Source organism: Pezoporus flaviventris, unplaced genomic scaffold (genome assembly GCF_033815535.1).
Source record: "Pezoporus flaviventris isolate CSIRO_AGI_PZ_B2104156 unplaced genomic scaffold, CSIRO_AGI_Pfla_v1 ptg000071l, whole genome shotgun sequence".
NCBI classification, from domain to species: domain Eukaryota; kingdom Metazoa; phylum Chordata; class Aves; order Psittaciformes; family Psittacidae; genus Pezoporus; species Pezoporus flaviventris.
Window position 1 is genome coordinate 2,065,874 of NW_026892619.1, and position 23,112 is coordinate 2,088,985.

Consider the following 23,112-nt stretch of genomic DNA (forward strand, 5'->3'; position numbering starts at 1 on the left):
GGAACAGACCTGCCCAACCATCCCAGCGCCGTGAGGTTTTGCTGCTCTGGCTTCATGGTGTCTCCATGAGCCCCTCTATTAGGCAGCAGGCTGGTGTTGGTCTGCTGCAGATACCTAGTGAGGACTACGGGTGGTTTATTCCCTTGGGGAAAACCATGTGTCCCCATGTCCCCTGCCACAACCCGCTGCTCCTCGTCGGGATGTAAGAAAGCAAAGCCTGTGAGCACCCAAATATTGCAGGGCTTGAGGGACTTCAGCATCACCCCCGTGGCTGGGGAGCTGCGTTTGGCAGCAGCACCTCCCTGCGCTCCCGCAGCAGACGCAGCAGCTACGCAAGGTCTCTGCCTCTTGTTCGAACCGGGAACAGACAGAACTGCCTTGTGCAGACACAAGTGACGGTGAAACCCCGGCTCCCATCCAGCGGCCGGGATGCAGACGGCACCGCTTGTCGTTACCGGCCCCATCTATCGCGATCAGGCTGAAAGGGTCGATGGGAACTGAATGCCTTGAGGCTGCCCCCGTCTTTTGGGACCCCAACAGCATCACGTCCGGGTGTCGCAATGCCACGGCCGGTTGGTGGGGGGAGAGGAGCCGTGTTTGGGTGCCAAAGGCAGCGGGAGGCCCCTCAGCCCCCCATAAACCCCGACGGGTGCGCTGTTTGATCTGCCCTAACCCCCCCCACCCCGTTCCCCAAACCTTGCTCCAGCATCCCGGCTGCGGCACAGCCAAAAGCGGGTTTCTGCCGCCACCTCGCGATGGGGAAGCGCTGGGATGTCGCGATGGGCCGCGGCTTGGCGACAGACACGGGGCCCGCAGCACGGCTCGGGGCGGGGGGGAAGCGCTGCTTTATTTATTAGTCCGTGTAACCCCAAGGGTTCCGGGGGGGGAGAGAGCCTGGTGCGGTGCAGCAAGCAGGGCTTGGATGGACACGGCTCTTCCCGGTGCTGTGGGGGGGGTGTTGTGCTGATCCTGGTGCATTGAAGGGATGCTGTGCCCATGCCATTGCCATGGATGGGTGTTGTGCCATCCCGGTGCTGTGGAAGGATGCTGTGCCCGTGCCATTGCCATGGAAAGATGCTGTGCCCATCATGGTGCTGTGGAAGGATGCTGTGCCCATCCTGGTGCCATGGAAGGATGCTGTGCCCATCATGGTGCTGTGGAAAGATGCTGTGCCCATCCTGGTGCCATGGAAGGATGCTGCGCCCATCCTGGTGCCGTGGAAGGATGCTGCGCCCATCCCGGTGCTGTGCCCATTGCTTTGCCCTGGAAGGATGCTCTGCCCATTGCAGTGCTGTGGAAGGATGCTGTGCCCGTGCCATTGCCATGGAAAGATGCTGTGCCCATCGTGGTGCTGTAGAAGGATGCTGTGCCTATTCTGGTGCCATGGAAGGATGCTGCACCCATCCTGGTGCTGTGCCCATTGCAGTGCCCTGGAAGGATGCTCTGCCCATTGCAGTGCTGTGGAAGGATGCTGTGCCCATCGCGGTGCCCTGGAAGGATGCTGTGCCCATCGCAGTGCTGTGGAAGGATGCTGTGCCCATCGCGGTGCCCTGGAAGGATGCTGCACTCACTGCGTGCCTTCTGGGGGTCCCCAACAGCGGTGCTTTCCTCCCTCAACAACCCAGAGCATGTTCCACACGTCCCAGACGTGCACAAGCAGGAAGGGTGCTGCTGGAGGAGGTTTGGGTGAAGGTCCCTGTGGTTGGACTTGTGGCTCAGGTGCTGCAGAGGTGTGGCCTCCTGCACAGTGCAAACCCCATGGCAAGTCAGGCACTTATCATCCCTTCCCTCGTCGTGTCCCTGATGCTCTTCAGGAAGCTGAAGATGTGGGACCCACCGGTCCCTTTGGCCTCCAGTGCGGACGGGGGCTTCCCTGTGGAGGAGCCAGCCTCGGTGCCCTGCTCTGCCCGCCCAGCCTTGGCCTTGGCCTTGGCCGCCGCGATGCTGATGTACTTGGTGACGATGGCGATGTGGTGGGACCTGAAGTCCGCCAGCGCGGACACGCACTGGTTGAAAGCCGCGTGGAGCCGCGTGTCCCCGGAGGAGAGCACCCGCTGCTTCAGGGATGGGGCGCGGTGGATCTCCTCCACGAAGGCTCTGTGTGGCGGGGGCATGTAGCCCCTCATCCTGTGCAGGAAGGCGGCTGCAAGGCACCGGCAAAGGGAGGAATCAGTGGGTTGAAGCACCCTGACACTCAGCCCCCAGCCTGCATGGCCAACTACTTGAGAAAGAAGACCCATATTAGGCCAACGCTCCATTGAAGTTGGTTTTAAGCCTAAAAGGTAGAGTTTAGGCCTTGCTCTCAGCCTTTGGGTTTGGGTTGTTTGGGGGTTCGTTTTTTGCTGTTAGAATGGGTTTGCTAACTTCTGATAAACGTATCCTATGGGATGGACTAAAGCGATGAGGTGTGAACGGGTGAGCTGAGGATGCTCTGCTCCCTCGTCTCGGTACCCGTCTATAACCTCAGTATAAAGCTGACACACAGAAAGCAGAGGCTGGGCCAGCTGGGAATTTATAGCAGCAAGGAAGTGCTGCCAGAGCCTCGGTTATAGGCTTCCTCCCTAACAAACTGGGCAGAGCCAGGCAATGCGAGGGCGAGATGGGAATCGCTCTGCCTTGGTTCTTCCCTCACCCTTTATTCCCTTAGGAAAAAGGAGAAGTGGGTGTCTTACCGCTCTCGTCGCTGTGGCGAATGCCCAGGAGCTCATCAAAGGCGTGAAGGATGGTGCTCTGCGCCGCGCTCCCTCCTGAGTACTCCATGGGCTCATCGGATACCCCTTCGTATATCAGCCCATCCGGCATGGCCGGGTTATCCTTCCAGCTGAGCAGGAAGACACAGCAGTGAGGCAGGGAGCAGAGAATGGGATGGAGGGGCTGCAAGCAGAGACCCTGAGCTGGTAACATGGAACAGAACCTTCCTAACCCAGCCATGGATCTCCTCTTCCTCCTCGCTCAGCCTCGTCCTCAAATGGGAGATGCACTTGGGAAGCAAACGCTACTGAGGTGCACCATAAGGTCATGGGCATAGGGAGGAATCCTCAATTATCCCTCGAGTAGGAGCTAGGGATTGTTCTATGGGATGCCACGCATGGCTTTGACCCATGTGCAGAGCTGGGTGTGCAGGAGCAGAGGGGCAATAATGGCACTTGACATTAACGCCTTGAGATCCCAGTGGCCATTGGGAGAAGCCGGTTGTCCCTGCGGCGGAGTCACCCAAAACGCTCCCCTGACCCCCTTTGGGGTTATTCCTCGTTACTGCTGAGACAGTGCCCTTAAAGACAGCAGAGAACCAGCCTGTAGCGTGGCTCCCTCCCTCTCCTCAAGCTGCTCATCCTCAGCAAGCCCAGAGACCGGTGCACGCATCAACCCGCAGCCCTTGCACCCAGCTCCGTGCATGGACCAGCGCTTGCTCACGGATGGAAAGGGGGAGTTCTGATTTCACAGAGATAACGTGCCTGGCACAAAAATATCTCTTGACCTTCTGAAGAATGCACCCGTTTCATGAGGCTTTCGGTGCTGGCTGCTAGGGCTGTGTGAGTGCTGGAGCAGGTTTGGCCCAAACTGCAGAGAAAATAGATTCATTATCAAATACCAGCGTATTTTTAGCTCTCCCCGGGCTGTATTTATAGTAATCTTTACTAGTGGGAAGCTCTTCTAAGCAGAAGGGAATTTAAAAGGCATGTTGTTCCAGGCCGATGGCCATCAAGACAAGGTCAGCTGGGATAAAATATGAGAGAAACCTAAGCCGGATGCATGGAGCCTTTTGATTTAGGAATGCTGAGATATGCTGAAGAGAAATAAGAATAGAAACCCCTCGGGAAGGATGCTCGCAGCCCCGCAGGGAAGAGGAGGGATGACAAACACACAGCTTCAGGCTCACAGTCATGGTTCTGCCTTGCCCAAATGATCTTTCCTAGTGTTTGTGGGGGGTTGTTTTACTTACCCAGAGAGAAAGATGCGGATCACGGAGTAGAACACTGCTGGATCCACATGGTCTAGGAGGGAACCAGGTCATAGATGTTAGTGCAAGCAAAAGGCCATTCGTTCCCCATGCACCAGTGGTTCCCGTGTGGCCGTGTCCCTCCTGTCACAGCCAAGGTGAACTGAATCTGTGCTCAGAGAAGGACCTGGCGTGGTGCTGGTGCCCTTGGTGGCTGGGTACCCTGGCTCCTTGGGTACCGCAGTGTGCAGCACAGCATCAGTGCTTGGAGCCCCAAAACACCCCACACTTTTACCCTGGAGCAGTTTGGGTGCTCAGGGCCTGTGCATCACACTGGGATCACTGAGCTGCACCAGGTTCTTCCTACCTCTTCCCGCTCCATCCCTCCAGAGATGCTTTATGGACCAAGCACTAGCTCCAATCCATCAGCTGATGGGTCCCACCTCACTGTGGGACACGAGCTGCCCTCCACCCAACGATGCTGTTACCATGCATCCGTTTCAAAGCCTTGCTCATGTCCCGGATGGCCCCTGCCATCTCCTGCAGTGCTCTGTGCAGGGTCTCCTCATCCAGCTGCAGCACAGCACGAACAGCCTCCACAATTGCCTTGGGGAGCAGAGAAAGGAGAACACAACGTGATGAGGGGCCGGGATGTCAGAGCACAGCGGCTCTGGGTACCCGATACCAGCTCTGCCCATGCCCACAGCCCACGAGCAAGGGTGCAGGGGATGGTACCCCCATCAAAGGGACAATGATGCTCTACCTTAAACCCTGGCACAGCCGCCTTCTCAACCAGGAGGGTGACGAGGATGAAGCCTCTCAGGCTCTCTCCCCCAGGCAATGCAATGATGGTGTCCAGGTTGCTGCAGCAGCCAAGGATGGGGGGAATCAGGAAGATGCTTCTCAGGGGTTCCCTGCACACCCCAAAACCCACTGAGCCTTGGAACCAAACCTTCCCCAGCCACAGAGCCTCTTGCCTGCACCCTGGGCAGGGCAGAGCTGGCCCAGAGCCCAAGAGGAAAGGGGCTGCTGTGGTTCTAAGGGATGCAGGACCCTCTCCATGCACTCACTGGGCTATGAGGCTGGCCCAGGACAGCGAGGCTCAGCCGCAGCCATGGCACTTTGCTGTTGTTGCAGTAGCATTTGCGTGCCAATGAGGCTGAGCTGGTTTTGTTGTGCTCATACATCAAGAGAGAAGAGAGCCCTGCAGTGCTGGAGAGCCAAGCCAAGCCAAACAAAACTAATACCACCTGAAAATAAATAAGCATCTTAAATACTTACTCGATTTCCAGAGGCCTGAAGGCATTTTTGTTATTGCCAGCAGACATACAAGGGAAGGAGAGAGAAAGAGAGATGTTAGAATCAGCAATGGGCTGTGTTCTGGGGGGGGGAGCACAGAGGGGCTCATTGGTCCAAGGCAGGCCCCACAGTGGTGGGTTTCATTGGGGTCTGATGGAACAGGAATAGTTTGGGATCCATTGTGCTGGATGGGCCCTGCTCAGAGTCATCACTGCTGTCTCTTTACCCATTGGGGTTCTTCCTCCTCCAGTTGGCCAACACAATGTCTGCGTGGCTGAGGATGGGAGGGAGGCCCAGAGCCTGTGAGACCTCCCAGAAGGGGACAGCAAGGTTTTGGGGCAGGACCTGAAGGGCATAAAACACAGGAGAAGAAGAAGTCACTGTCAGGTGAATGGTGCCAGTCTATGGGGTCACGCTCAGGAAAGGGGCTTTGCTCCCATAGGATGAGTCCCAGGGGAGCTGCCTCCAGACCCCAAGGAGGAGGTGAACTTGCTCCACGATGTTTTTACCTTCACGGTGCCCTCCTCGCCCTCCTGCCAGAGGTAGCCCATGGTGATGAAGCTGAGCACCAGATGTGCCAAGTGCAGCTCCTTGCGCCCATGGAGGTGCCGGGTGCTCAACTGTGGCATCTGCCAAGGACAGACCCTGCTAGTGCCAATCCATCCAGCTTCCATCCCACCTCCCTTGCCCAGGATGCTATTGATTCCCTACTGCTGGTCTGCGAACACGGACAATAAATCACAGCATTTCACTTATGAAGGCATCCTTCTCCTTTTGCATGGGTCCAGCTGGACCATGGACCATAAAGCCTTGTGCTCCTCAGCTGGGATGAGCCCAGGGATCCACCATCAATGCTGATGCATTGCTCTTGGGTGGCATTAGTCCTTGTCTGGCTGTGCCCTTGCTAAGGACACGGCTTTGCTTTTCCATGCGCTTTTGCAGTGCGGATACTGCTGTGTCAGAGCAAGGCTTGGGAGAGCTTCAGGGATGGGAAGGATAAAGGTACCTGGTGAACTCGTGAGCGGAGCCCATGGCTCGTGATCAGCTGAGGCAGGTCGTGGGCAATCTCCATCCATGGACCGTAGGGTGCCGGCAGCTCTGTCTTGGTAAAGAGGGGAGAAGGAGGACACTTAATGCACCGTGCGCCTGCATCCACCCCCCAGCATCCATCCAGCCTCAGCCATTGCAGTTAATGGCTTGTGTCTGCTTCCCCCGCTTGTAACAGCAGCCCTTGTGATCGCGGTTAAGGGATGATAAACAAGCGTCTGCCTGTCCCTGAGCGCTCCCTGCTGTGAAGTAAACCCGGTGATGAATGGCACCGCTTTCAGCACGGAAAACGTGCTGGAAAAGGGCTTTCCCTGGGGGCTGAGCACTCTCTTCACCCTGGAAGCCAAGGCCAGAGTGGGTTGCAAAGCCCCTTCTCCTCTCCCCTGTGCCTCTTGCTAATCCCTTGTAGATACCCTATGAAACCGTGCCTTCCCCACTGCTGTTTATCAAGTGGGTTAAAGTAGCATCAAACTGAAACCCAACCCGACAGCCACCACCAACCCCTCTGCTCCTGGGCCGCGTCCTACCAGAGGCTCGGGAAGCAGGGAACCGTATTCCTCGGAGAGCTGAAACCTCGCCAGTGCCAGAGGCAATGGGGGCTCCTCCGAGCCGTCGCCGGGCTCCATCACTGCAGGGTCAGGATGCGACCTGGCTCCTGGTGCCTGCCGCACTCCCGGTATGTGCTGAGCCAGCGCTCCTTGTCCCGGAGGGAGCCAGAGCCCAATGGCCGGAGGGGCCGAGCAAACACGGTTAAAGGTTGCTGATAAGGGGCTGTCATAGAGCAAACACTGATCTCCAGCCCCGTGGGCATCCACCTATGGGGAAGGCTCGGGGATGGGAGCTGGCTCTCCCCAGCACCTCCCCTTGGAGCTGCAGGGATGCTCCAGGCTCTCATGGGAGGCTGCATCGAGGTGACCTGGGGTGCTCAGGGATGCTGCATTGTACCCCCGCGTCCTGGCAATGCCAAACTTATGTCCTGTGTGCAGGAACCAGGCAAGACGCAGAGACCATCCACTCAGCACCAGTGCAGCACAGACCCACAGCCAACACAGCACTAGGCATGGCAGAGCAGGGCAGACCTGGGTTGGTGGCTCTGGGACCTGCCATAGCTCCTGTCAGGTACGTGACATGCCCGGGTACCAAGCACCACAGGAGTGATACAGGAGGCCCTCCCTGTACCCTCACCCTGATGCTGATGCTCACAATAACACTATGCCTGGCATAGCCAAAATAAATTGATGGGGTGGATGCTACACATCCAAAGCCCTGTGTAGCAAGGACTGAAACTCCCTAATCCACATTTCTTGCCACTCAAGGGTTTATCGGCATTTTGACCTGAACAGGAGCTGAGTTGGCATCAAATTTGTCATCAAATCCCCATCAAAGTCCGTAACGATGCTTTTAATTGCCAGTGGTCAATGGCACACCGGTGCCGTGCTGTGGGCATCCCGACCCCACACATCCCAGCGTGATGGTGAGGGCTATGGGGTGCTTGTCCAGGGGCTGTGGCTGCAGGGAAGGGACGAGAGAGGGGATTTCCTGCTCCGATGACTCAGGCTTCCTCCTCCACCCGGCCCCACGCCAGCGGGAAGGAGCCTGCCCCATGGCAGGGACCGGTGCATCCGCCCCAGGCTCTTCCTGTGGGTCGGCGCCAGGCAGGGGCCCTGCAGTCGGGGGTCACTGGGGCACCCTGGTGGGTCCCCCCCCATGCAAGGGGGGCTTGGTAGGATGCTGTGAGCAGGGCCTGCCCAAACAGGGGCTTCCTGGGGGAAAACGAGCACCGGGAGTGGTGCCTGCACTGAATGCTTCCCATGCTGGGGCTGGAGGTTCCATGGATGGGTGGGAAGGGATGGAGACACCATGGATGGGTGGGAAGGGATGGAGATACCATGGATGGGTGGGAAGGAATGGAGACACCATGGATGGGTGGGAAGGGATGGAGATACCACGGATGGGTGGGAAGGAATGGAGACAGCATGGATGGGTGGGAAGGGATGGAGACACCATGGATGGGTGGGAAGGGATGGAGACACCATGGATGGGTAGGAAGGGATGGAGACACCATGGATGGGTGGGAAGGGATGGAGATACCATGGATGGGTGGGAAGGGATGGAGACGCCATGGATGGGTGGGAAGGGATGGAGACGCCATGGATGGGTGGGAAGGGATGGAGACACCATGGATGGGTGGGAAGGGATGGAGACAGCATGGATGGGTGGGAAGGGATGGAGATGCCATGGGTTGGAAGGGTCCCAATGCAGGCATTGTTCTGGTACATAGTGAAGCTCAGGAACCACACAACTCCTCGTTGATTGGGAACAGCTTTTGTTGAACAACCAAAACCACAACAACCGGACACACTACACCCGCTTACAGTGGTGACTGTCCAGGATGCGGTTACGTGGCTGCCAAGACTGATGCCACATGCATCTCCCTCCGTCGTGCTGCACTGCAACATCCCTCGTGCCCTGCTCTCCGTGGACCGAGTCCTGAAACCTGAGGCTGGAGAGGAAGCACCGTTATGGTCAGCACCCACCTCCAGCCACATGGGCCCACATGGAGCTCATTTGGGGGCCAGGCCCACCACGAGCCACGGGGACGTTGTGTCCAACCAGTAACACAGCACTGCCAAGTCTACCACTAACCAGGTCCCCAAGTGCTGCATCTAAGAGGTTAAATACCTCTTCCCACCTTGGGTGTGCTGCACAGTGAGAGTCCTTGTCCAGGCTCCAGCTTTCCTGCTGCCTACAGCCACCTACACACCGTCACCCCAACACCCTTTGGTGCAGAGCACAGACTCACTTGTCATCCTCCAACACCTCCGTGGTGCGACAGCAACTTGGGCCGCTTCTCTTTAGCAACAGGAGGAGGAGCGCCAGGGTGATGGGCAGAAAGAAGCAGAAGATGAGAAACAGACACATCTTCATGGAGCCCACGCTCTCCTCATCTGCTCCATCGAGGCACAAGGAAACAAAACAACCTCCTTGAGCTCATCCAGGGACACAATATGGGACCCAGGCATGTGCCTAGCCAGCCCCAGTGGCTCTGGCAAGCCACTACCAGAACAGGAATCCATCATCTCTCTCTTCCCATGAAAACCTTCGCCCTGCTGCCTTCACCACTCACCCTGCTCGGTGGGACCGCTGCCACTCACGCTCATTGCCCCTGCTCTCTCCCAGCAGGTTGGTGGTTTCCAGCCTGGGTAGCAATGACAGGCCCCTAGGTTATTGCAGACCTGTGTGATGGACGGGGAGGGATGGGATCTATCACCCCATGCAGAGGGTGATGCCCGCACATCCTCACCCACCAGACACTGGGCACAGGGCTCTGCTGGTGGCACTTGAGCAGCCTTGAGAGATGCTCCGGCACTTCCACCACCAACCTCACCTCTGCTGCTCTTCCCCACTGAGAGGACCCAGTGGCTGCTTTAGCAAAGCCATGTCCCCAGCACATCCGTGACTTACGCCGTGATTGTGGCACTTCATCCCACAGCTGTAGTTGAGGACAGCGACAGACACGCACTTCTGGCTCAGGCAGATCTATAGCACAAGCACACAGGCAGCCCTGGCTAAGTTACACACCCAGCTCCATCAGGGAGCTCACAAGGGAGCGCCAGGCTTCGTGATGGACCCCATCTGAAGGGGTTCCCATGCATCCATCCTCACTCATTTGGGATGGAGCTGAAGAAAAGCCACTGCCCTCGTGGTCCTGATGCCATTACCACTGCAATGCTTTCTACAAGCCCTTCCTCTCCCAAAGGAGCTGCTGCCATCAAGGCATCGCTTACCTTGCGGTCACCACAGACGGTGCCATCGTTCACCAGCATGGGGTCCCTCTCCGTGGGAGGCTTCATGTAGTCCAACGTTACACACAGCTTGTTCTGCACCAGAGCGTACATCACCGCAGCCTTCTCCTTGGTGAAGGGCCTGGAGCTCGAATATTCACACACGAGCTTCCCACATTGGAGATCCCTGCAAGCAAAGCACTTGGCCACAGCCACCTTCAGCCTTCCATCGCAGCTCTGTTGCCATCCCCACTGGGAGCACGGACCCCAAGCTCCCTGTTCCCAGCACGTGGACATGGCACCCTTACCTTCACACAGGCCTGGGAAGCATCTCCCCTCCCAGCTCCACACGGACTCATTCACTGCTCAGCTGCATTTCCCCCGCACCTTTTGGGATCCCACCTCTCCTGCTCCATGGCAGACCCCGCTGCAGCACTTACTTCCATGCGCACCGCTGGTAACCGCGTTGGTTGGAGCCGCAGTGCCCCATTCTGTCCATCTGGCTGTTAATTTCTTCATAGCAAGCCAAGGGCCCATTCCTGGCCACTGCAAACACAGAACAACACTCAGTGTCTGCCCCACAGCCTCTCTCCACCTTGGGAATGGGCATCTCCACACGCTACCCATCCTCAGTGATGCCCGGGGCCATCGGCATCAGACCCAGCCCGGTCCCTCCAACCCGCCATGGTGGGATGCTCCAGCTTGGATCACCTCCCATGAGGTCTCTGCTCTCACCTACACCTTATAAACACCCCAGGCTACCCCATGCCCTGACAGCACACTGATGGGCACATAGCCCAGCAGGTTTCCTCCCTTTCCTCCACACCACCCATCCCGTTTCACACACACACATAGGTTGGGATGCCAGGGTTTCCCCCTCCCGGAACCCATCACCCTTACCTGAGCCGAAGATCCTCTGGCACTGCTTGTCGGCCGTCTGGCAGACCCCCCGGTAGCAGAAGGCGGTGTTCCTGCTGCAGGGATGCCCGTCCATGACCCAGAGGTCTGGCGAGCACTGCGCAGAGGTGCCGTTGCAATATTCCTTCAATTCACACTCATCCTCGGAGCTGCGCCTACAAACTGCGCCTTGCCTCCTAAACTGAAAAAGGGGTGAGAGGAGAACCACAACGGAGTCACCAGCCTGGGCTGCCTGGCTGGGATGGCCAACGCAGGGGGATATGTGGAAGCAAGCGATGCGTTATCCCATAGGAATGCACCGTTCCCATCCCATCCCACGGCTCACCCGGCACTTCTGGCAGCACGGTCCCGTCAGGCACTGCACCCCTCGCCTCAGCTTGCAGCCAATGGTGCAGCACGGGTCACGCCTGCATTCCTGGAGGTGGGGACAGTCAGGGAAGGTTCCGCTTCTCCCAAGGATACGGGATTAAGCGTGGCCTTTCCCATCTCCCAGGCTCTGCTGTGGACGGTGGTACCCAGGGTCCCCATGCTGGCTGCCACCAGCCACCCATGCTCCCACAGCAAGTCCGTATTGCCCATCCTTACAACACTCACAGGCTCCATCCATCCATCACCAACACCGCACAAGCCCTCTAGGACAGACTTGAGACACGGCAGCCACCGCAGCCGAGTGTCTGCGTGGCCTCAGGGTCTCATAAAGCCTGCAGAGAGGGCTGGAGGATGCAGGAGCAATTCCCACATGGCTCGGCTCTGTCCCGCTGTACCAACGCTCCGCAGCTCACCTCTGCTGTACCGCAGTCGCAAGCCTCTCCCGGCTCCACCACTTTGTTCCCGCATTTGGGAGCTTTATAGGCTACATCCGTGGCTGGCTTCTTCAGCAGGCACTGCCCTTCCCCAGCGGCGAGGAAACGCTGGAAGTCTCTTCTGCTGCAGGTGCTGAAGGCTTTCACACCAGGCAAGTGCCTGCAGGTGAGGACAGGGCTGTGGTACCACGCTCTGAGAAGACATCAGTAACACGGGGGCAGCCCGTGCCCTCTGCCCCTGCTCATGGATGCATCCCCTGCTCTGCCCCCTTGGGTGGCATCACTCGGGTACCACACCAACCCCTCCGTCGTGTGCCCAGGGGCAGCCTTACACCGAGTTGGGCTGCATGATGCAGGCGGCTCCTGCGCATTGACAGCTCCCAGGCTCCTCCAGCTCCATCCCCAAGCTGAGCCCCAGCAGCTGGGCCACGGCGACTGCAAACGCCTCCAGTGTCATAGCCCTGCGGTACTGCGGGGACAGGGACCGGGTTCAGCCCCACAGAGCTGTGGGGTGGGAAAGTGTGAGGGGTCCTGTGCCCCGGCACCTCGGCTGCGCAGCTCTGCTCCCACCCGGAGCAGGGTCCTTAGCCAGGGGCTTAGATGCTGCGGCACCATCGCATCACCTATAGGGATGGGAGGTTATGGGGCACACAGGCAGAGGTACCGTACCAAGGCAACGCCTCCAGCATGGGGTTTGAGGCACAGCTTCCTTGCAGAAGATGCACCCACAGAACGGGACTGCTCCCTGTAGCTGGGGAATGGACCAGAGTCAGTCTGACGCATGGTGTAACAGCACCTGCCTTCCCTTTTGACCCACGCTCCCACAGCCATCCTTCTCTTACACAAATAGGAACATTGCATCCTGCAGCCACGACACGCGATGCTCATTTTTCCACTGCAGAAAGCTCTGCAGCAGCTCCTCGGCGTCCCCTGTGGTTGGGATTCTGTTCTTTTCAACCCAGAACTCCAGGGAAGACAGCACCACGGTCACATTGAGGGGAGCAAACATCTGGAGGGAGGCAGACAGACACCACGGCTGGTCCATAGAGCCCTGCTGAGCCACAGCACCGTTTGCTCTACGTATGGAGCCTTGTCATTGCCCACACCACCACCACACATCCCACACACGCTCAAGATGTGACCGAAAGCAGCTTACACTGTTCACGTAGCTGAAAAGCTGCGCTATCTTGGCCACCACAACATCCTTGTCTGCTCCCATGTAGTCATACTGAAAGGTGGCAAACACAAGAGCACATCAGGGCATCGGTGCGGGGCTGTGGTCCCTGCCACGTGTAGTCCTGGTCATCCCAAGGGAGTTAGCTCCTGTTGCTTACCAGAGCCTTGTCCAAAACGATGTGCATTTCCAGGTACAGAGGGGGCCTGCTGGCAGCTTCCTTATCCTATAGGGAGATCAAATAACAAACCGAAACACGCACAACATCCCCCATGCACGAGTTAGTGCAGAGCTGCTGCGGTTCGTAGTCCACGGTCAGGTCCTGCACTTCACGGCCGATTGGAGCTGTCAGACAAGCAGCCCCGAGCATGCCAAGGTGCTGTCCTTCCATCATGCACAACATGATATCCTCAACCAGGTTCCATCAGTGCTTACAGCAAAGGAGCATCACGGAAAGGCTGGAAAAGGCCGCTCACAACAGAGCAGAAGCAAGCAGGGATTCCTTATCATTCCCAACCGCTCTGTATCCCCACAGCCCCATGTCCTCCTGGTGCCATACAACCACTGGAGGCAAATAAACCTTCAATCTGCTCACCCAGCATCGGGCCACCCTCACAGCTCCCTCCCAGCACAAGCAGAGGCCTTATCCTTAGCACAGACAAGTTACAAAGCCCTTCAGCATCTGCTGCACTGAATACACTCAGGAACAGCACGTTATAGCACAAAGAGCATCCTTCAGCTGCACATTTCACATGTCCACAGCAACATCCCACAACATCCCACTCACTGCTACTGCATCCTCTGGCTCCGGTGGCACCTCCTTGGGCCAGACAAGGGAACTCTTCTCTGCCAACAGCTGAGCCTCTGCGTTTTCATTCCACACCGGGTACAAGAGATGCTGATTCCGGGCTGCAGCTTCCAGAGGCTTGATCCCGTAGCTGGCATTGGCGAGCTGCAGGATCCCGCTGGAAAGCAAAGGAGCAGAGTGGCAGGAATGGCTCTGCCACCACTGAGTGATGACACCAACATCCCTATGGAACAGCAATGGCTTTACCTCAGGCCGGAGCAGGTGCTGAGTGCCACGAGGGAAATAGGGAAACCCTTGATGTCGCCTTCATAGAAGCAATCCCGCTGGAAGCAGCAAAGCCACATCAATGGCTCGGTGCCCTCTCCCCAGAGACCTGGGTAACGCCATGGTCCCCGATCCCATAGGGAAAGGATGCACAACACCTCTGGGAACCCACCTTCCCCAGCCACACGGCACCGACCATGGGAGTTTGAGCACCTCTGGCAGTGTTACCTGTGCTCCCAGGGAACGGGCTGCCTCGTCCCTGGCAGTGCTCAAGGCCAGGCTGGATAGGGCTTGGATCAAGCTGCTCTAGCGGAAGCAGCTTGGAACTGGATGAGCTTTAAGGTCTCTTCCAACCCAACCCATTCCATGATTCTCTGGCACCGCGGTGGGGCAGAGCAGGGGGAGCCCCCTCTGCTGCAGCCACCCCATTCAGAGGCACGGGGTGCACAGAGCACAGGGCACATCGTTACCTCCACGTGTGCCGGTTCCGGCTCTGTGAGCCCTCCTTGGCCATCGCTGTAGACACGGAAATCCTCTGCCAGAAACGCTCTGTGCAAACAACAGAGACGCGGCCCCTGCAGCGGGCACCGTGCGGGACAGAGCCCTCCCCACGGCCCCATTGTGTGTGTGTGGGGGGGGGGGATTACGGAGGGTCCGGGTCCCGCTGTGCCCCACTCACTGCTGCCGCAGCCGCACGGTGCGCGGGGTGCCCTCGATGGGGATGATGAAGCTGCGGGAGCGCTGCCCGCGGGGAGAGCAGCGTTAGGGACCAGCGGGGCCAAGGTACGGGGAGGGGGGGGGACGGGGACTGACGGGACGGGGCCCGGGGCTCCGCACCTACCTGCGGGGCACCTCCCGCAGCCACCGACCCCAGCCCCAGCCCCAGCCACAGCCACAGCCACAGCCCCGGCGCTGCCCGCATCGCCCCGACGGCCGGTAACGGCCCCGCCGGTCCCCCCCGCACACAGCGCGGACACGCGGCTGAGCCCAACGCCTTTATTAACGACTGCGGGGGGGCCCCGCGCCCGCCTCTGCCGCCCCGCCCGGCTCCGGCTCCGGTTCCGGGCTCTCCTCCGCGTCCGTGTTCGACTCCGTCTCCGTGTTCCGGCCGTCGTCGGGGCTGCGGGGACACCCGGTCTCAGCCCCGCTCCCGGTGCCTTTCCCTTTCCCCTTCCCCATCACACTCGCGAGCCCCCGGCTCTCCGTTTTCCCCGCGCGCTGCAGCTTCTCCTTCCCTCTTCCCTTTTCCCCCGGGAATTCCCAACAGGAAAACCTGTTTCCCTGGCTCCCGCACACAGATGCCCGCTTGGCATCGGGAGGTTTTGTTTCGCTTCACCACCAACTCACCCCTGGGTTCGCGACCGCCTCCTCGTAAAGAACCCGTTCTGCCGCCTCCACCTCACAACCGCAACGATGCTGCAGAGGAGGGAGAGGAGGATGCCGAAGCCCAGCAGCAGCCCGTATATCAGCAGGGCAGAGCTTTGGACACTTCCAACTGGGGAGCAAAGCAAAGGTGCAGCAGCGGGTGATGCCACGGGCTCAGCTCCACAGTTTGTGGGGTCATAGGAGCTGCTGTTGCACCCAGGAAAACCATGGGGCACCCACCGGCCTCCCACGGGTTGTCGATGCTGCCGCCCACAAAGGGTCCTATGGTCTCGCAGTCGGGGGGGCTCCAGCCCCGATGGCAGTGGCAGTTCCTGTTGTTGTTGCACACCTGCATGCACCAGGGGGGCCAGAAAGCATCCCTCCTTGCACAGCCTGAAGAGCCTGATTCACTGCTGCAGGACTGCGGCACTCAGCGTGCATCCTGCTCCAGACACAGCACCCTGCCCTGCACAGCTACACTCATCCTTTCCATCACCATTTCCATGATGTACCATTAAATCCTCCCTAAATACTCTTGCTTTCCCCCTCCCCTCCCAGTTTTCTGTTAATCTACACAAGCAAAGACCCCACACTCCTTTATCCCCTTTGTTTTTCACTAGGGATGCAAAGGAATTCAGGCAATCTCAGTTCATTCCTCCCACAGCAACCCAAAGCACAGCTCTGGCCCATTCACAGACGAGCCCCAAGGGCCGTTTTACCAGAACCACTGATTCCTCTTCAGCAGCATCAACTGGACACCACCAAGGTAACGGCGCTGCTGTGACTTACCCCGTGCCCGTGGCATTTCTCCTGCACGTTGCAGTCGTAGTTCAGCACTGAATGTGGTTGGCAAGTGCCATTCAAACAAACCTGCAGGACCAAATGGAGAAAAACCCTGCTGGGCCCCTTTACATCCCTTCACCATTGTTTGCCATGAACCTAAGAAGCATTCTGAGCCCTAAAGAACGAGCAAAGGGCAATAGCACGGGCAGTGATTACTGGAACTCTAAGTGAGAGCACCTTTAACCCACACTGTGAAATGAAGCTATTTCTACCACTAATTCTGTGCCATTTCCAGAAGATCCCATAGGATTTCTCACCTTTCCAGGGCCACATTTTGTTCCTTCCTTCACCATGAGGGGATCAAACTTTGTGGGCCCATTCATAAAGTCGAAAGACACGCAGAGATGCTCTTGCACATGAGCATAAATGATGGCCCCCTTCATCTTTGTGAAGGGAAGACGATTCGGGTACACGCACACCAACTTTCCACATCCCAGATTCCTAAGGCAATCAGCGCAACGAATTAGGACACAGCATCTGATTGATCCCAGTGCTGGGAATGTCGAGGGGCACAAAGCGGGGAGGGGGATTTACACAACATAAAACCCCATGGATGTGATGCTCTGCAAGAGCTCCATCTGTGACAGCAGGGGAGGAGCCATCCTGTGAACCAGAGCATTAACTGCAGCACCATTAGGTCTGTGCTGTGCTTGCCCCTGGTTTCTCTCCCCCACCGTTTCCCTATGGAACACCCAGAGCTAACACTGCAAAGGCAACCTCCTCACAGGTTGTTGCTTTGCATGGGCAGTAAAAGGAAGCACAGATTAGCTGTATGTCCCCGGTTCAACTCCCTGCATCCCCTTGCGACCTACGGCCAGGAGCAGGGCTGGTAGCCATCCATCGGGTGGTTGCCACAGTGCCCAAACCTGTCCTGATGGCTGTTGACTTCTTCATAACAGGCCAAAGGAGCATTCTTGGCACCTGAAAGTATAGAAGTAAAGCTGATTACAGACCAGGATAGCTCTGTTGCCTCCACGTTCAGCCTGAAACCCCCCCCTTTGGATGGCCCATTCCTTTCCCATGGTCCCCCCCTTGCCCTTCCCTACACCGCACGCTCCAGCAGTGCCCACATTCCCTTATTTCATCCATCCTGCTTGGATCCTTCCTCCCTGGAGCTCACTGTTAGCACCAGTGATGCCAGAGCATCCATTACCTTTCCCATAGATGTGCTGGCACTGCAGGTCCGGGGACTGGCAGCGGCCCTTGTAGCAGTAACCGGTGCCCTGCTCGCAGCCGTGCCCGTCCTGCACGTACAGGTCGGGGGGGCAGGAGGCCGAGGCCCCGGTGCAGAACTCGGCCAGGTCACACTGCTCATCGGCGGCGGGGCGGCACTGCCAGTGCTTGCGCTTGAACTGAGGACGAGGAGGAGGCAGGAAGGAGCCTTCGTCCGCACACAGGCACCAGGGGGGTCCCCCCATCACAGCCCACACAGTGCTCTCAGGATGCTCTCTGAGGCACTCAGGTCGCACACTGCCCTAAGGGCATCCCCAGTGATGTTCCTGCTGGAACCTCTGTGCACAGCACAAGCTTTGTCTCCATCCTTCATGGTGGGGACACGATTCCTCCAATAAATAAAGCTCTGCTTTACCTGACAGCCATTACAGCATGATCCAAATGAGACAAAATGCAGCACAAATATCATTAAGGTTTTTGGACATACCCATCCCAGCAAAACCAGAGGGCTGGTTGGCAGTGCTCCTATAGAATCCGCTTGTTCCAAGGTTGAAACATGGGATTAACTTCTGATAACGCTGGGCACAACTCACCTGGCAATTTTGACAGCATAATCCCGAGGAGCACTGCACTCCTGGCTTGAGGAGACACTGGGGAGTACAGCATTTGTCTAAGGCACAGTCCTGCAAACACATCAGGAATCATTTCCCTATGGGCCGGGGGACCGCTTGCCCTGACCCCATCCTCCCAGCACACAGATCCCTCAGTGGGGCCAAGTGGGAACGCCGCCCTTGTGTGCCTTACCTTAGAAATGCTTTATCCACCCCCTGAGCCCAGCTTACACCCGCTCTCAGCACCCACCTCCATCGACCCACAGTCGCACTGCTCGCCAGCCTCCACCACGCCGTTGCCGCATGAAGCCTGATGGTGGGAAGGCTGGGGCTGAGCTTGCCTCATGACCGGGCAGTCCCTGTTCTGCTTCAGGAAGGTCTGAAAGTCCCTGATGCTGCAGCTGCTGAAGGCTTTTGCCCCATTGAAACTCCTGAAATGAACGGTATCCGTCTGTGTGTTAACACAGCCACCCCTGCTCGCTCGCTCCACATCTCTGTGCCGCTCAGATGCGGGCACGAGGCGCAGCGGTACCCTGGGTGCCTTTCAGGTCTCTTGCTAAACTCAGAGCAGGAATGGATCTTGCCTAAGCAAAACACACCCAAGACACCTATGATGGGAGCATCCCCAGCCACCAACTCACAGCGCCTTGGGGCTCATGATGCACATGTGCCCGGGGCAGCGGCACTGCGGGGACTCATCATAGCCGATGCCCAGGCTGCGCCCCAGCAGCTGAGCCAGGAGGACAGAGAAGGACTCCAGCGTTACACCCTTCTGGAACTAGAGGAGGAGAGAGCGGGGCTGCAGCATCTTCCCTGCGCATCCTTCCCGTCGGATCCCAGCTCCGGCTGCGGATGCTCCCGTCCATCCCTATGGCTCAGGGACATGGGGCTGGTAGGGATGGGCAGCACCGTACCACGGCCACGATGCCGGCAGCATCTCTCTGACACGCTTTTCCTGGAGCTGTTGTGCCCACAAACGCTGCTTGGTCCCTGTACCTGAAACACAGGCACGTCCACAGGGAGGGCCAATGGTCCTGCCCAGCTTGATGCTTGCAAAGCCTCTTAGTTTATACAAGAGGCGTCCCATTCAAAGCAATGTGTGCTGTTCACAAGCACGGGCGTTCAGCAGGTTGCTAGCTGCCCTTAAACAATGACAACAGGTTCTTACAGCAGCAGATAGGGCACTTCAGGGGGCTGCAGGACGTGGCTGCTCTTCTTCCACTGCAGCAGCTGCATCAGCACTTCTTGGGCGTTCCCTGTTGTCTTCAGCATGCTGTTATCCATCCAGACCTCCACGGAGGACAGGCTGACTGTCAGATTGAGGGACCTGAACATCTGCAAGTTCAACGAGAGAAGTGGCTGCTTCCCGTATGCTCCGTTTCAGGCGCTGCTTGAATGGTTGCTCCTTCAGGCAAGCAGACGGGAGCAGTTGGCAACTGATCTGCTGCTCTGTGTGTGTGTGCGTGTGATGGAAATGATGCAGGAAATGGACATGGAAGCGTGTCCGAAAGGGAAACCCCAAATTCAGTTCAGTGAGCGGGATCTAATAAAGACAACCTCAACACGAGCAGGGATCCTGAATACACACACAGAATACACATGCTTCTTGCCTGCATTTTTGCCTGTTTCCAGGAGGAGACACTCTAGCCCCTTGGATTTCAAACGCTCACGCAGATGCCTATGCTGTGTATTACACAAGCAAGGAAAAGCCCAAATCACTCCCTAAGAGGCAGATGGAAAGGAGCAGCGGAGGCTGCCGGCTCCTGCCGATGAGCATGAATACCCCTTGGGGAGCATGGACCATGGGACAGTGTCTAATCTGGGGGGTTGAGGCACTGCTTTACAGCACCAGAGAGGGGCAAAACCCCCTCCACAGCTCCTACCCCAGCCCGGATGAGCCCTAGGCAAACCTGAACCTCGGCCAGCCTAACCCGAAGAGTCAAAAGCTGAGAGCTGGTAGCACCAGAAAGCACATTTAGTTGTTATCTTCTCCAAAATCAGCCCAATCCCACCCATCAGTGTGATGGATATCAGTGTGCTGAAAGGAACCATCGCATTTTGCATCTCAGTACATCCAAATCACACAAAACTTACAATGCTGAGCAGGCTGGCGACCTGAATCATCTTCTGGACCACAGCATAGTCGTCTGCACCCAGGTAGTCGTACTGAAACAGGACACGAGGTTGGTTGTAGGTTATTTGTCATGCAGAAGCACGTTGGGGTTATCTTCATCAGAGGGGTTTCTGCACACTGAAACGTGGCCACAGGCCGGGCAGGACCATGGGGACAGCCACGGGGATTTAGCACTGATTTATCACAGCTCGAGCCAGGGGAAGAAAGCAAACACAGGACAGGAACCGACTGACCCAGACTTACCAAAGCCCTCTCCAAAATGAGGTGCAGCGCGAGCTTCCTCTCGTGCCTGGGCTGGAAAACAGGATTCTTCACTGTTAATCATTCATTGCACCAGCTCAGTCAGGAGGCATAAGGAATGCTGGCTCCTCTGAGACACTAAACCCTCCCGAAGGCACTGCCATCTGCTGATGCTATCATCAGAACAGACAGCAAAAGCCACGCACTAACACTCGGGACAAAGCTAAAGGCTTTTGCTAACGGCATTGGCTCTGGGCTAAGGTGAGCCCTGGGATGCTCCCATGAATCCCATGGCTGAAGCAGCCAGCACATCGCTGCCAACCATCTGCAAACCGGAGGGAGAAATACCCCCCTTTTACAAACCCATCAGCAAACCTTGTAGCCCTTGGGGACACCTCTCATTAGGCACTACATGGGTAATGACCCACGCAACACCCGGCACAAGCATCCCCCCTCATCCCTGTCCACCCAGGCAGCACCCAACAAAGCTCCCCACGGGATAAAACCCCCTTTGTGCGACGGGGACAGCAGCAGCACGGCGACAACCGGCGCTCGGAGCTCACTTCCTCACGTCCCTGTGCTCGCCTCGACGCCTCCATCGCCGTCAGCCCATCGGGCCCTGCCTCGGGGCGGCTGCTGGCGACGAGGGAACCCGCGGCCTGCCCGTCCCTCACGCGGTACACAAGGTGCTCGAACGCAGGGGAATAGCCCAGGGGCTCGATGCCGTAGCTGACGTTGTCGAACTGCAGCAAGCCCCTGCCAGGGGACAGCGCCGGATGCTGACACCCGGGTGCTGCAGCATCCCTGGGTACCGGTGCGGTGCCTCCTTACCTGAGCCCTGAGCACGTGCTGAGGGTCACTGCTGAGCTGGGGAAGCCGTCGATGTAGCCCCGGTAGTAGCAGCTTCCCTAGGGCAGGATAAAGCACAAGGAGCCCCTTCTGCAAGGCAGCCCCATCAAGGGTTGTATGGACAATCTCTCAAGGAATTAAGGATCAGTCCTAGTGTGGGGATGTGGCACCCGCACAATAAGACCCGATGCTGGCTCTTCTCATGGTCCCCTCCCCACCAGGAAGGGTGGCCATGGTCAGCATCACCACCTTTAAACCAAACAATCTCAGTGCCTCCAAACCCCTTCCCAACCATGACTCTGACCACGCAAGGAGAACCTGGTTTATCCTCATGCTGTGCTTAGGAAGGAAAAACATGGTGAGGGGCAGCACCCTGGGCACAAGGCAGCACCGAGCAGGTCGCTGTTACCTTGACAGGGGGGGAGGCGGAGCGCAGAGATCCCTTCTCATTGTACGTGTAAATCCTGAAATCATCCGATAAAAAGAATCTAGAGCAGAAAAGCAATGAAACCCTCTGAAAACGCTCTGCAATGCTCTAATCCAGAGCTCAGAGAGGTCACTGAGGGTCCCGTAGCTGTAGGTGATGCCCTGGCAGAGCCGGACCCCGTTACCAGTAGCAGTGGCTGGATGGGGCAGCACCAGGACCAACTCACTGCGGCTGCAGGTGGATGGTGTACGGCCTCCCCTCTATCTTGAGGACATAGGACACTGCATCCTTGGTGTGCAGGAGAGCAGAGAAAGGAGGAATTGGCTGTGGAAAGGCACTGAGGGCAGCTGCAAACACAAGGGGTGAGCACAAGAGCTCCAAGGAGCTTGGAGCTATAGGGATGCTGGGGGGGGACTCTTCGTTAGGGACCGTAGTGATAGGACAAGGGGTAACGGGTTCAAACTGAAACAGGGGAAGTTTAGATTGGATCTAAGAAGGAAGTTCTTTGTGAGGGTGGTGAGGCACTGGAATGGGTTGCCCAGGGAGGTTGTGAATGCTCCATCCCTGGTGGTGTTCGAGGCCAGGTTGGACAGAGCCTTGGGTGAGATGGTTTAGTGTGAGGTGTCCCTGCCCATGGCAGCGGGGTTGGAACTGGATGATCTTAAGTTCCTTCCCAACCCAAACCATGCTATGATTCTACTCTATGATTGCTTCAGTACCGTCTCTCCAGCTCTTTCTGAAAGCAGCTTCTGGGGAACTGTGATGTGCAGCAGCATTTGTGACCCTAGGGAAAGAATTGGTTTCCCTAGCTACAACCCCAGATGGTCGTCACCATGTCAGGACTGCATATACCTGCACAGACGCCTTTAGAGCCCGTGGACAGATGCAGTTGCTACCTGCAGAGGTTCTTCCAACTCTAGTTTCTACCCTGCTATCATCCAGCCACCCTTCATCCTGCAGCACCTAGGCACTTGCATGGGTAAAACACAGCTCTGTGCGTGCCTAGCGCTGGACCAGAGCCCAGGAACATGAGCCCTGGGTGAGATGAAGCCCACCTTGCACCAGGAAACGGAATGGGGCGCAGAGATGCCAATCACCCCCTCCCACCCACAGCCACACAAGGCACGTCCCGTTGGGAAGGGACCACACCACCAGCTCCATCCCCGGGGTCACCATCCCCATGCAGCCCCCAGCAACACCCGACCAGCCCAAGGGAGCTGGGCATCGCCTGCGGCCCCAGCGGGCTCCAACGCTTGTCAAGGAGCAGGGATCAAACCCGTGTCCGCGGCTCCTCCCGAGCCGGGCACCGCGATGGGGGAACGACCCCATCCGCTGGGGCCCCGAGGCGGGGGTGTCCCGGGGCTGCGGGGCTCTCACTCACGCAGCGCGGTCACCATCGCGGCTCCCATCGCGCCCCGGTTACCGGTAACGG

General features: G+C 57.8%; 3 protein-coding genes across 5 annotated transcripts; all 3 read right to left on the minus strand.

Moving 5' to 3' along the window:
* Window positions 1–1,285: 1,285 nt before the first annotated feature.
* LOC133279090 (indoleamine 2,3-dioxygenase 2-like) lies at window positions 1,286–7,120 on the minus strand. The gene is made up of 10 exons (XM_061472496.1): window positions 6,814–7,120; window positions 6,246–6,341; window positions 5,749–5,868; window positions 5,466–5,584; window positions 5,222–5,236; window positions 4,704–4,803; window positions 4,429–4,546; window positions 3,944–3,995; window positions 2,673–2,821; window positions 1,286–2,143 (listed from the first exon to the last, which is right to left on the minus strand). The coding sequence occupies exons 1-10, from the start codon at window positions 6,910–6,912 to the stop codon at window positions 1,767–1,769; spliced, it is 1,245 nt and encodes a 414-aa protein (XP_061328480.1). The 5' UTR covers window positions 6,913–7,120; the 3' UTR covers window positions 1,286–1,766.
* A 1,475-nt stretch (window positions 7,121–8,595) lies between these two features.
* LOC133279135 (disintegrin and metalloproteinase domain-containing protein 32-like) lies at window positions 8,596–14,658 on the minus strand. The gene is made up of 17 exons (XM_061472561.1): window positions 14,509–14,658; window positions 14,021–14,097; window positions 13,754–13,931; window positions 13,127–13,192; window positions 12,949–13,020; window positions 12,635–12,801; window positions 12,462–12,543; window positions 12,125–12,261; window positions 11,772–11,952; window positions 11,315–11,404; window positions 10,972–11,170; window positions 10,512–10,617; window positions 10,075–10,258; window positions 9,752–9,826; window positions 9,414–9,522; window positions 9,090–9,234; window positions 8,596–8,789 (listed from the first exon to the last, which is right to left on the minus strand). The coding sequence occupies exons 1-17, from the start codon at window positions 14,656–14,658 to the stop codon at window positions 8,648–8,650; spliced, it is 2,160 nt and encodes a 719-aa protein (XP_061328545.1). The 3' UTR covers window positions 8,596–8,647.
* Window positions 14,659–14,938: 280 nt separating this feature from the next.
* On the minus strand, window positions 14,939–23,086 carry LOC133279081 (disintegrin and metalloproteinase domain-containing protein 32-like). 3 transcript variants are annotated; one of them, XM_061472466.1, is made up of 20 exons: window positions 22,736–22,836; window positions 22,400–22,464; window positions 21,907–21,968; window positions 21,663–21,741; window positions 21,236–21,312; window positions 20,968–21,160; window positions 20,408–20,458; window positions 20,125–20,196; window positions 19,199–19,365; window positions 18,945–19,026; window positions 18,672–18,808; window positions 18,281–18,461; window positions 18,013–18,102; window positions 17,400–17,598; window positions 17,059–17,167; window positions 16,504–16,687; window positions 16,193–16,273; window positions 15,644–15,752; window positions 15,386–15,533; window positions 14,939–15,158 (listed from the first exon to the last, which is right to left on the minus strand). In XM_061472466.1, the coding sequence occupies exons 2-20, from the start codon at window positions 22,454–22,456 to the stop codon at window positions 15,038–15,040; spliced, it is 2,199 nt and encodes a 732-aa protein (XP_061328450.1). In that variant the 5' UTR covers window positions 22,457–22,464; window positions 22,736–22,836; the 3' UTR covers window positions 14,939–15,037. The 3 variants fall into 3 exon arrangements, with proteins under 3 accessions (XP_061328450.1, XP_061328449.1, XP_061328451.1); XM_061472465.1 differs by lacking the exon at window positions 22,736–22,836 and adding an exon at window positions 23,062–23,086 and having other exon boundaries at window positions 14,940–15,158; XM_061472467.1 differs by lacking the exon at window positions 22,736–22,836 and adding an exon at window positions 22,577–22,716 and having other exon boundaries at window positions 14,940–15,158.
* Window positions 23,087–23,112: the final 26 nt, after the last annotated feature.